Source organism: Pleurodeles waltl, chromosome 6 (assembly GCF_031143425.1).
Source record: "Pleurodeles waltl isolate 20211129_DDA chromosome 6, aPleWal1.hap1.20221129, whole genome shotgun sequence".
NCBI classification, from domain to species: Eukaryota; Metazoa; Chordata; class Amphibia; order Caudata; family Salamandridae; genus Pleurodeles; species Pleurodeles waltl.
In genome coordinates this window covers 706,241,368-706,254,911 of record NC_090445.1, presented here as the reverse complement: position 1 = coordinate 706,254,911, position 13,544 = coordinate 706,241,368, and the positions used below count along the sequence as shown (strand labels likewise).

The window sequence follows — 13,544 nt, the reverse complement described above, 5'->3', positions numbered from 1 at the left end:
TAAGTGACTTTATTGAATCTCTCAGATCCTTTTCTCACTTTGGAGCCAGATGTATCAAAGGAGTTTGCATTCACAAACGGTGCAAATCGGTAAGTTCAGCTGTTTGAGAATGCAGACTCGCCGTTCACGATGTATGAAAGGCAGTGCAGTGCAATTTAAGGGAATCGCAATTTTTAGCGAATCCCTAAAATTGCAACTTTGAATAGGGAATAGCAAATTGCGATTCCCTAAGTAGGAAATCGCAAATAGGGAATTCCTATTCCTATGCACATGTATCATGCATTTCCTAAATGCGAACTGGGCGTTTAGGAAATGCAATTGCCACAAGTTCAAATATGGTAGTAACCATGTGCAATTTTAAAAATGCATTAAAAATGCCATGTAGCGCGCACATGCCCTAGGGCGTATGTGTGCTTTACATGTGGACAATTTTTTTTGGGGGGGTGCATCAAAGGGGGCCTTAGGCTCCCAACACCCTTGGATTTGCATTACCTAAATTGCAACCCCTGTCCTCCTACTAGCTCCTAGGTGAGCCTAGCGGAGGAACGACAGTAGTGCCCAGGGGCTACTAATATACAGTAATTTTCTCTAGTAGGAAGCTCCTGCACCAACAAGGCTAGAGGCGGGACTTAATCAAATACTCAACCAGCATGGTATAGCACAACCCAAGAAAACAATGCCCACAGGTGCTTATGCAGCAATACCAGGTAGCAATTACATACCCTAGCAGGTACGTATTACAGCAGTCACGCAATGGAGTCATGCTCAGTCCTCCCCCGTTAGAATGACAAAAAGGCTTTCCTACCCTGAGAACTCCTGATGGCATGGGAGGGGTATTCCAGGTATGCCCCCAAAGGTACAAGTGTGGGTATTCACCTGTGCCTCCCTAGGGCTAACCCGGCCTTCTCTGGAAACATGTGGAGCCACCGCAAAGGAGTGTGGGGTGGATGAAGAACTCCCCCTGGGCCTGACTCAGTTGCTGTAATCCTGGTGAGGGCAGTCTCCAAGGGAAAAACTAGTGTTGGCTGAGAGGCCCCCACTGACCTGAGGACCAACTCGCTCCAGTACTTGGCCCTGGCTCAGGGTAGCTGAGAATGGGTCAGGAGGTTGGGAGCAGGTGTGGAGTGTTGGTAGGCCCTTGCAAGTTGGGGTCCCTACGGGGAGATTCATCTAGCAGGAGGGCACAACACAGAGGCCCCAGGTGCCAGCTGATGTGGGAAAGAGAAGAAATAGGAGGAGAAAGGCAAAAGGTTTAGGAATAACCCTGCAGAAATGGCCATTTCCAACAGTTGCCCTTCTTCCAAAAAACAGAAAGACAGGGGCTTTTTTGAAGAGTCACATAAACAGCAAATGGGACTAGTGGGCTTGAGTATATTTTTCTTCGACACTTGCGTGTTGGCAGCCTTGTTTGCAAGGTGTCTGATAACCCAAAACTGCTGGGATGTCAGTTTCTGCCTCCATCCTTCTTCTATTTACTGCTGTTACTACCTGATTCTCCTAGTCATTTTCTCTCTTTTAAGCATGGCAGTTATTTTCCCATCTCTCTCCCTGTCACAATATCCAGCTTTCTGTCTGTCACTGTTCATGCCTTCTCTTTGATTGTCCCTCCCCCACCCACCACTCTAACTGTAATCTGGCCATTTATTCTTGCATACCCCATTACTGCTCCCAATGGCCCTGATTTCCATCACTCTTCAAGTGCTGTCATCTGTTTTTTCTCTGTCTGTCATAATCTGCCACATTCCTCGTTACTCCCAGACCCGCCATGCTATAGGCATTCCATTGCTGAGCTCATAGAGATTACATGTATCCGACATCCCTGTTCCATCACTGCATGCTTTGCTCAGGATATTATTGAAGAGATTACCTAATGCTGGAATTACTTGTAGGAGTGATCTACCAAGATGAGTTACATTGTTAGTAAAACAGACTTGGGGTTCGGAGATGATATTTCTTCTTTCTCTCAATTTCTTACAGCTTATTTTTCAGTTCGACTAGTAAACGGCTTGGACAGATGCGAAGGTCTTGTTGAGGTCTATTACAACTCTTCCTGGGGCACGGTGTGTGATGATGGCTGGGACCTCAATGATGCACATGTTGTGTGCAGAGAAATTGGCTGTGGATATCCAGTGTCGGCTCCATGGCACTATGGTCAGGGTAATGGTCCAATCCACCTGGATGACGTCAACTGCAGAGGGGATGAGCATGTCCTGTGGATGTGTCCTCACAGAGGCATGGGCGTGCATAACTGCAATCACAATGAGGATGTCAACGTCATCTGCTCAGAAAGTGAGTGTGCACTCTTTAATGAAGCCCGTTACTGACAGCACTCTGTGACAAATTATTACACTATGGCATGAGAATATGACAATTTAAAAATATGGAAATAACAAACTAAGGCCCATATTCATACTTTTTGATGCAAATCAGCGCTAGCGCAGATTTGTGTCAAAATGTTTACCACCGGCTAATGCCATTCCAACGTGCCAGCCGGCCGCCTTATTTATGGAATGACATTAGCCGGCACTGCGGCCTGGTTAGCGTCAAAATAAATGACTCGAACCGGGCAGCGGAGGCGTAGGGAAGAATGGGGGTTGTGCGTCAAAGAATGGCTCAAACCTGACTAGCGTCATTTTTTGAGGCACAAGACAGGAGTCATGCCCCCCTGCCCAAGTTGTGTGCCTTGGCCCCCCCCCCTCTGGAGGGCCATTGGAGGCCTGGGGGCGCCCCAAGAGATCTAAGGCCCCAGGAGGGGCCCATTATAAAAACCAGAGGGGGTGTGTGTTGACCCATCCCCCCCAAATCATTGCAAGGCCCCATTTTCGTGTAGTGGAGCGCCGGGGGCCCCCTTTGTTTGCTTCTGGGCACCGAAAGTGCCTTCCATCAAGGAAACAGGTACTTTCTACAGGTATCCCTATTTCTTATGTTCCTAATATAGACTTAAGGATTTATATGCTAACTTGTTTTGCTTTAGGAGAGGCAGCATATATGTTTTTCTAATGTTCCTTTTATGGACATGCTCTGCTAATATGTTTCCCTGACTTGCCATATGTTTTATAATGTTCCTGATATGGGCGTTTATGATATTTCTATGATAAGTGCATTTGTGTAGTAATGTGATTCCTGACTACTGCTTATGCAGAATAATAAGTAACCTGTGTGTTATATGTGATTACTGCTGGTTCTGCAGAGTAATATAATAATAATAATAATCTTTTATTCGGTATGAGCGAATTCATCCATCACAATAAATAATCGCCAATACATTTGTTAATATAGCAGTAAAACCATAAATAATAAAAACACCCATCAAGAATATAAACATATAAAACCTAATTCATAGAGAACAATAAGATAGAAAAATGTATTCCAAAAACTCTACATTATTATGCCAACTAATCGCTCCCTTCAGGAACGATCCCAGGCCCTTCCACACCAATACATCTGAGGCCTTTTGCAACCACATAAAAGCAGGACGATATTGAACGAAACCCTTGGGCCTTAGGAGAGGTAATAAAAATCGAGTTCTAAACGGTGCATAAAAAACACAAAACAACGTAAAATGGGACAAGGTCTGTTGGGACACCCCATCACAGGGGCAGGGTCTAATACATTTTTCCCCATACTGACCTAGCGGGAACCACAGATTACTTCTGATGATCCCCAAACGGAATCGGGTTATAAGAGACCTTTCCCTCACATCCTTTATCTCTAAGAGATAGCGCTCAGGACCTACCCACATCTTTAACATGATGAAATCCCTGATCGATTTTCTCCCTAAAGCCTCCCCCTCCCTCCTGGTCTCCTGGATTCTCAGAAAATTATCCTTAACCCATTTCTTATCACAACTAGTCAGGCCCTCAGGATGGTCAAACAATTCAGGCCTCCCCAAATCATGAGCCATCTTCCTTATGTGCATCAGCCAGGGAATATTCTTTACATTGTCTGCAGAGTAACTAATGTGTAACATTCAGACAACAGCTAAGGTAGCAGGATATTACTGACATGTTGTGTTTGGTCTACCAATTGCGTTGTGTACAATACAGTATATTTTCATATAACTTGGTGCTGTGTTTCCTTTGTTGGGGGACAGTGTGTCACGTGTGTTGTGCAAACGCTTTGCACATTGCCTCTGGGATAGGCCTGACTGCTCATGCCAAGGTACTAAGGATGTGAGCAGGGGTTATCTTGGATGTGTAACTCCCTTGCCCTGACTAGAGTGGGTGGGTTCTGCCTGGCTTCGGTGCATCACCTAGCCAACCAGAAACCCCATTTCTAACACATATCCATTTTATTTGATTGGTTTTCTTTTTCTGGTGCCACATATATTTTATTCAGTTCCTTTTTGTTAGCCATGTTTTTTCAGAGACCAGCTGAAAACACTTTGAGATCTCTTTGCTAACTTGAGAAGTGGCAAGGCGGAGTGCACCTCGGTTTCCCCTGATGTAGTGCTGTGTCTAGCAAGCGTGAGTGCTCATCTATGCTTGAGACTTCTGACACTTTCTCTAAGACATTCATTGGCTGCAATTAAAGACTGGGCTTGGCAGAAGTTGTCTGTTGCAGAAGTATCCTGTTTATCTCCTGACACAGAAGCAGGAGCAACAGTCATCATTTATAAAATGTCTTATTCTGTGAGTTTCAAGGCAGCCTTGGTATGTGTTTGCAAAAAGAACAGAGGTTGGCGGGAATGCTGAACAATGCAAACATTCACCCCGTCACAGAGATCTGGGTTTAATCCATTGTTTTTATGCCCACCCGGCCACTCCAGTATCGACCAAGCCATATGCACATCAGTCTTGACCCTGTTCCCAAGGGAGCAGTGCAGCCCGAACTGCCAGGCCAGGTTCTCCCGGACTGGAAAAAAGCATCCTTGGACTGGTTTTGAGCACCCTCAATTATGGATTTTCTCTCTCCCCTTCTCTTGACATATATCTTTTCCCTTGAAGAATTTACCATTGCATGGTATGATATAATATGATGACATGATATGGTATACCATAATATATCATGCACAACACGACTACCCTCAGTCTGATAACCCTCACAAGATACCCATCTACCTAGACTTCTCTAAGGAACTACTACCACGTTTCTTAAAAAACATCCAAAAAGACATAAATTGCATTTAATTCAATTTAGCTTCAGTCATAAACGGTAAACAGATACGACAAGCAGTAAAACATGCTAAACCCTATAATTCATAAGTAGCTGTGTAGCAAGCGACACTGCACTGGGATAGGGTATTGCAATTTGCTACCATAGACTAGCCATGGTCCTGCTTAAATAAAAACTGTCCAGGCCAAACTACCTGCCAAGTCCCTTGTGCATGAGACTACAAATGCCGGCCATATGACCGATGAACAATAGGATCCTTACTGATGAGCCCCGACAAGGGAGGAACCATTCTCAGTTTGCTTGTGTTAAGTTTCAGAGTGGGCGTTGATTTGCAGTTTTGACTGGACTGTCATTACTGGAGCGGCACAGTGGGCAAAAAAAAATGACTGATATGGAGCCCGATCGGTTGGCACCCAGGGCCATTTCTTTTTCTAGAGATCAAAAGCAGACGCAGTCTATCAATGTTTTCACCAAAGTCCTTTGTGCATTCTTCATCTCTTTCTAAATTCTTGTACAGATTAAAAAAAAAAACACATATTTTAAAACGCTCCAGGTCATAAGAATCATTTGTATGTGGTAACTCATAGCTCATTCAGCGAGTATGACACTGATATGTGTTTGTGAACTGCATTCTACATAGCCCTGAAGCAATCGAATACCATCCGTTTGTCCTATATCTCTACCCTTTTCTGCTGTAGAAAGTACACTCAGTCACATAAATAAATTGGCTAGGAGAAAACAATACTAGCAAATAACCTCATCAGTGTGTACAAATACTGTTACATAAAGCCACCAATGTATATACATAGTCACATAGCTTTACAAGTGTGAAAACTCTCAGTCATATAACCTCTGGATAACAGTAACATTTAGGCTCTCAGTCAAAAATAAATCTGACTCTAAATTGCTGCTGTTCGGATATTAATGCCCCTCCGGGAGTAATGTCTGAGAGTATTGCGTTTAGGTCTTGCTCCAGGCAGCGGAATACACATGCCCATGGAAATAAGGTTGGGGTACAATTTAGTGGCATACAAAAATGGGTTCAGTGCCCCCCGGAGGCAGGTTTAAGTCCAGCAGAGGAGAAACCCGATGAGTATCATTGCCTCCGTGTTTAGTGGCCACACAAATCTAAATCTAGATGCCGAATATGGATTTATCCATTTTAGTACTTTTTAATTGTTTGGGGAAATAATTGCATGCAAATACCAATTGCAGTAATGCATTAGAAATAGTATTTTCTGTATTTTACCTGGCAGTACTCCCAGTGTTAACGGTCAAGTCGATATGTAGGATGGTGCAACCTTGTTATACTGTGAGGCAAACCAGAAGGCTCGCCATCAAGACCAATACGTGGTGCTGGTCAAGACTGCTACACTAAAAAATCCATGGCCTAATTTAGAGTTTGGCAGACAGGATTGCCATGTCACAAACGTAATGGCTATCCCGTCCACTTTATTACAATTCCATTATTTCTATGGAAATCGTAATACGGCGGACGGGATATTCGTCACGTTTGTGACAGAGTAACCTCGTTCGCCAAACTCTAAATCAGGCCCTTAGGGGCATATTCATACTCTCTTTGCGCCAGATTAGCGTCATTTGTTTTTTTACGCAAATCTGGTGCAAACTTAACTCCATATTTATACTTTGGCGCTCGACCCCTCTAGCGCTAAATTTATGGAGATTGAGTAGTTTTTTTACAGTGGAAACCTATCTTGCGTTAATGCGATGCAAGGTAGGCATTCCAGGGCAAAATATGACTCTAAAGCCTTTGCGTCTTATTTATACTCCTGTGCAAAAATGACGCATGGAAGGGGGAGGGCCTTAAAAAATGACTCTAAACCAGTTTAGAGTCATTTTTTAACGCCTGGGTCAGGGCAGGCGTTAAGGGACCTGTGGGCTCATTTCCATGGCAGTCCACATGTGCCCTTCCCTGCCCCCCTCACCCACCCCTGGAGGACACCCATGGATGGGGGGACCCATTTACGGTAAGTAGAGGTAAGTAGAGATAAGTATTTTTTTTATTTTGTAAAGTGGCATGGGGCTACCTTGGACGAGGCTTCCACCCCGGCCTCCCAAAAGGAGACTCAGGGCTTCGGTGGGGCTGGGGGGAGCCTCCAATGAGGCTTCCTTTCCCCCACCCATCCTAAACACACAAGCAGGGCTCCAAGGAGCAGGGGGAGCCTCTGATGAGGCTTCCTTCCCCCCTGCCCGTGCACCACACACTCAGGGGCTTCGGCGGGCGGGGAGCCTCCAATGAGGCTTTTTTCCCGGCCCGATCTTCTCCAGCCGAAGAAAGGGGCCCGCCTGGGCCGCGACAGTGATCGGTCCTAAGTTAGGGCCTTCTGGTGCCCTGGGGGCACTCCTCGGAGCAAACCTTGCCCTGGGGTCAGCAATAGGAACACACTTGTTCCAGTTTCCCTTTCTTCGTGCCTTGGGGGCACTGTGCAGCATGCTTCACTCGCTCTTCTTGAAAACAGCCCGGCCAGGCTGCGGGGGTGATTTCCATTGTGGCAAAGCGCTGAGGGCACAAAAGGAAAGCGTCCACAAGGCTCTTGCGGAATACTAGTACAGTGCTCTCTATATGGTATATTTATAAGGAAAAAGAGCTCTCAAGGTGCTACAGGCCGTAAAAATGAAGTGCTCCTCCTGCACTTCCAACAGTTGCAGGGGCCAGGGGCCACAGCACCCAACCCCTGGGGGACAATAGTCCAAGAAAAAGGAGCACAGGATAGTAGGGCCCAGCAGCTGGGCCAGCACAAGAAGGATGCAAACAGTTTGCAGTTCCTGCTAGTGACCCAGCAGGTCGCAGGTCGCAGGTCACAGGTCAGCACAGCAGCAGCAGTCCATGGCGGTTCCTGGTGAGTTCCTCCAGCATTCTGTGTCCAGTTCAAAGCGTCACCAGTGTCTCCAAATTGTGGGGAAAATTCCCCTGTACTTGTACTCAATTTTACAGTGTGTTACAAAGGAAGGAGAGAGGAAGTTCCAACCAGTTACACCTGGTTCTGGGAGTGCCCCCTCTCTCCTCCAGCACAGGCTCCGAGCATCAGTTGGGGGAAACAACCCTATTGTGGGAGGCCGGGGCACAGCCTTTACACATGCAGGTGTGCCCTACCTCTCCCTTTTACCAGCCCAGGAAGACTATTCAGCATGCAGATGCACCTTTGTGACACCTTCACCCTCCCTGTGTACAGGGTGTCTGAAAAGTATGCACAAAACCCAACTGTCACTCTGCCCAGACGTGGATTGGAGTCAAGCTGCAAAATACCAGAGTCATAAGTACAGAGTAATGCTCACTTTCTAGATGTGGCATTTCTGTAATACTAATAAAAAATCCACTTACACCAGTAAGCAGCATTTCTCACTACCATTACAATCATACCAAACATGCCTACACTACCCTTCATAAACCAGACAATACCCACTAGACATAATGCAGGGCATTTCCAATGCAATCCTATGGGAAGGCAGCACTCACAGCAGTGAGAAACCAAATAAGCTGTTTGTCACTACCAGGACAGGTCATGCAAACAGGCACATGTCCTGCCTGTTACATGCAAAGCACCCTGCCCTTAGAGCTAGCCAGGGCCTACCTCAGGGGTGACTTACATGTAGTAAAAGGGAAATTCTGGGCCTGGCAAGTAAATATAGATGCCAGGTCCCTGGGGCAGAAAACTGCGCACACAGGCCCTGCACTAGCAGGCCTGAGACAGGTTTGAAAGGCTACTTCAGTGGGTGGCGCAAGCAGTGCTGCAGGCCCACTAATAGCATTTAATTTAAAGGCCCTAGGTATAGAGATTCCACTGTACAAGGGACTTACAGGTAAATTAAATATGCCAAATAGGTATAAGCCAATCATACCAACTTTAGAAGGGAGAGCACCTGCACTTTAGCACTGATCAGCAGTGAGAAAGTGCTCAGAGTCCTAGAGCTAACAACGAGAGGTCAGAAAAAAATAGGAGGAAGGAGTCGAAAAGTCGGTGGATGAACCTGCCACAAGTGCCAGGTCCAACACAACCCCCCACCAGCCTAAAGCCAGGGGAGAACAATCAATACCTTGATGGGTTTCCCTGGTTGGGGCGAAAGAACATGGACCCTGGCCTGCCACTGCAGGGGCATGCTCCAATTCTATGCCAACCTGATCTCAGTTGAGTCTCTCTGTCAATGCTTCCCAGGCAACCTAGATTAACCTACAGGGGCTCTCTAGCTGCCAATGGCCAGAACCAGGCCCCAGGCCATCTAGGAGCCTCTTTTCTCTGAAACCACAATGAGTGGGGGGTGGTAGCCCCAGGTGCATAGCAACCTGTCTCCACTCCACTTTCAATCAGTTCAGGGAGTCTACCCTGCCACTGATCCACCAACCTAGGGTCCGCACCCATAGGTTCCACAGGGGCTAGAAGCAAGGCTCTCCTCCCTCTGCCCCTCCTTCTAGGATCCCACCCTCCTCTGTTAGGAGGGGTATCACCAGAATCCATAGCTGCCAGGGCGCTGGATGCAGGCGTCCTGCACAACTCTCTCGCTAGCCAGGATCACTAACTGACGGTTGACCACCCAACCCATGGACACTACACTTGGGTTGCACCAGGGTCCGGGGTGACCTTCCCCCTCTCTGGACCCCACTTTCCAAGTTCCGCATCTCCCCACCTTGCAAGAGGCCACAAGAAGTTACACACGGGGGGCGAGCACACTAACGCCCCTTCAACCAGGTCAGAGTTTACCCCCTGAACCTGACCATCAAAACCAGAGTCACCACCCTGCCGTTGAACCATTGCCAGGCGCACCATGGTTTCCTTCAGAGCACACCTACTCCCATCAGGTCAGCGTTTACTCCCTGAACCTGTCTACCCAGTCCAGAGTCAACACCCTCAGACTGGACTCCCAGAGTTCCACGTCTCCCCACCTTGTGAGAGGCGACTAGGAGTTACACAGAAGGGGTGAGCAGACTAACCGCCCCCCAACCAGGTCAGAACTTACCCCCTGAACCTGTCTACCCAGTCCAGAGTCAACACCCTCAGATGGGACCATTGCCCTGGGAACAAGGACTTCCATGGGAGTACACCTACCCCTGCCAGGTCAGAGCTTTCCCCCTTAACCTGATCATCCAACCCAGAGTTACCGCCCTGAGGTTGAACCATTGTCTGGTGCACCAGGACTTCCTGGGGAGCACACCTACCCCCCACAAGGGAAACACCTTCCCTAAAGGCCACACAAGAGTCTGGCTGGCACAGGCCTTCTGACCTCTGCCCATCTGGCAGAGTCTGGATTCCCCCAACCCAAAAATCGTCTCACCACAGTCATTCCTGGGGGGCTCTGCTCTCAGAGCTGACCCCTGACCCTCTAGGTTCACCACTGGGGCCCACAGTCCCCTCTCAACCCTACGCCTGGCTTTCCTCCTCCTCCACTCTGGAGTGAGACTACCACAGGACTGGCGGAATGCTATCACCAGCCACCCGCCCAAGTCCTACTGGCAAAATGGGATCCCTCTGAGAAGTTGGCCCTATGGTGCAGGCTAGGCTCCCATCCTGGCGTCCACTCATGGAACCAACCAGGCTATGAGACCGGGTCTTGGACATCCTGGGACACAGCCCACCCCCACTCCCTCTCCTTTGAGACAAGTCATGGGATCCCAAACCCTTCCCCTTACACTGGGACCTACCTGGGGCACAAGCCTTTCCCACCACACCTGGCTGGGAAAAACATAGACCACTCTCTTTAGGAACAACCCCTAATGCCACACTAGACTCTCTGGTACGCAACCAGAGGTCTGCCTCCTTTGCAAGCTCCCTGGGGTCAGAGAGCTCACACACTGACAAGTGTTGGCGTGACCCTGAAAAACAACAATGAAGCAGGTGCTGTCTGACAATCAGATTAAATGGCCTTCAAAATTGTTTACTGTGCTACCCTTCACCCATCCATCTAGTTCAATGCAGCAATCCTCCACAAACTCCTCCCAAGACTGGTGGGACAGTTTCTTAAAACCCCTGAACCTCTTTCTGTATTCCTCAGGGGGAAAACCATACTTCACAATCAGTGCGTTCTTTATAGTGGAGTACCCCTATCTGTCACTCTCTTTAGAGTCAGTAGGGCATCCCTCCCCTCTTCAGCAACATAGTTCCCCAGGCCAGTCCCCCAATCCTTCTCAGGGATCCTGCGCTCTACCAGAGCCCTCTCATATTCCTTTAACCACTGACTTATGTCACCCCCCTCTTGGAACCTAGGTACCAGCTCTGTGGGTATATGAGGAACATCTTTGCTACAGTACTCTACATTGCTGCCACCACTGGACGTGGATTGGAGTCAAGCTGCAAAACACCTTGAGCACAGAGTCATAAGCACAGAGTAATGTTCACTTTCTAGAAGTGGCATTTCTGTAATACTAATAAATAATTAACTTAAACCAGTAAGCAGCATTTCTCACCAACATTACAACCATAACAAACATGCCTACAGTACCCCTCATCAATCAGACAATACCCCCTAGACATAAGGCAGAGCATTTCCAATGCAATCCTATGAGAAGGCAGCACTCACAGCAGTGAGAAACCAAATCGGCTGTTTGTTGCTACCAGGACAGGCCACGCAACCAGGCACATGTCCTGCCTTCTACATACATAGCACCCTGCCCTTAGAGCTAGCTAGGTCCTGTCTTAGGGGTGACTTACATGTAGTAAAAGGGGGGTTTTGGGCCTGGCAAGTAAAGTTAGATGCCAGGTACCTGGGGCAGAAAACTGCACACACAGGCCCTGGACTAGCAGGCCTGAGACAGGGTTGAAAGGCTACTTCAGTGGATGGCGCAAGCAATGCTGAAGGCCAATTAGTAGCATTTAATTTACAGGCCCTGGGTATAGAGATACCACTGTACAAGGGACTTACAGGTAAATTAAATATGCCAAATAGGTATAAGCCAATTATACCAACTTTAGAAGGGAGAGCACCTGCACTTTAGCACTGATCAGCAGTGATATATTGCTCAGAGTCCTCGAGCCAACAGCAAGAGGTCAGAACAAAATAGGAGGAAGAAGGCAAATAGTCAGGGGATGAACCTGCCACAAGGGCCAGGTCCATCAGTATGTCATAGCCTATCTTTATTATACGCAAGATAAGGAGCATGGGTATTCAAAAATATGTTGTGTAACAAATATGCTGGTAGGTACAGTCTAAATGTCCATTTAAATACCACACAAAACAAACTGACTTTTTTGCACTTCATAATATCACACTGATACTAAACTGCTGACCTATGGTAACGTGCATATAAAAACAGCAAGTACAGTTGTGTGCATTTGTACATATACGTTTATATGTGTGATAAAAGTTGCTGCAAAAGGGAACAGCAGCATCCGTTAGCGCATCTGAACTTATTTGGTTATTTATCATTAGTTTATAAGGGGATGCGTTAGAGGTTCGGAGGACCTTTTGACTGCACTTAGAGTAGTTCCCACCATAAACTCAGTTCCCATACAAGCCAATAGCAATATTAATCAATAACCTCGATAATCTTGGGAGTCAGTAATTTCCCGGCATCATGACCTCTTGGCGAATAATAACCACACCTTTAAGTAAAGGTTAGAATGTTTATTTCCCTATATTAACAATGCTAATATCACCTAACTTAATCTCAAAATCAAATGATGAGCATAGTGAAACAACACTGGTTGACCAAATCTTCTAAAGAATCTCTTTTTAGTTAAAGCATGGATCACTACACATTCTAGAGTTACAGTACAAAATCAAAAGCAAGAATAGCTGTGCAATAGAAATAGCATACCTTTAGATTCAACAAAGAAAATACATCAACTGTTGTTAATATTTAGCAAGCATCATCAGTGAGTATCCTAACTAACCTTATGATTAGAATAGCATGTTTGGGCTTCATGCAAAACAATTTAGTCAACACAAATTTTTTAAACATCTAGCTTTGGCTCTATCAAAAGTAGCAGTTGGTACCTAGAAACAAAAGCAAATAGGCATAACAATCAGTGACATTGTTTTATACCTTGCCTCAGTGTGGGTCAGCAAGCTGTAGCTGTCTTCGTCAACTGGACATCTGTTCGGTCAGCAAAGTATTGGTATTCAGCAATAGAGTTCAAGATAGAAATGTCTCAAGAACAGACATATTAGAATGTTACTTCTAGGCAACGAAGATAAGAAAAGTTAAGCATGTCTCCTCTCGAGGCGATCAAGAAAATAATGGCCTATCTCTTCTCGGTGCGGTCTGGCTAAGTTAGATTCTCTAAAACTACTATCCACGTTGCTATTGGTTAAAGAATCATACGTTTATGTTTAGTCCAATGAAAACAGAACCCCAAATCTAAGAGTTTACTAAACCATTGTTCAAATGTTGATGATTGTCTCCTCTTCTCCTATTCCCGTTGTTGTCCTCGTCAGGTAACAAAATTGTATTAGCTTCTAATCCAGTCAGTGCTTCC

General features: G+C 46.5%; 1 protein-coding gene across 1 annotated transcript in view; it reads left to right on the top strand.

The window, feature by feature from the left end:
• Positions 1-13,544, top strand: part of LOC138301691 (deleted in malignant brain tumors 1 protein-like) — a 592,703-nt gene that overhangs the window by 402,706 nt on the left and 176,453 nt on the right. The window contains exon 11 of the mRNA XM_069242207.1: positions 1,978-2,289. Coding sequence (XP_069098308.1) covers positions 1,978-2,289 — 312 coding nt within the window. The remainder of the gene's footprint in view (positions 1-1,977; positions 2,290-13,544) is intronic.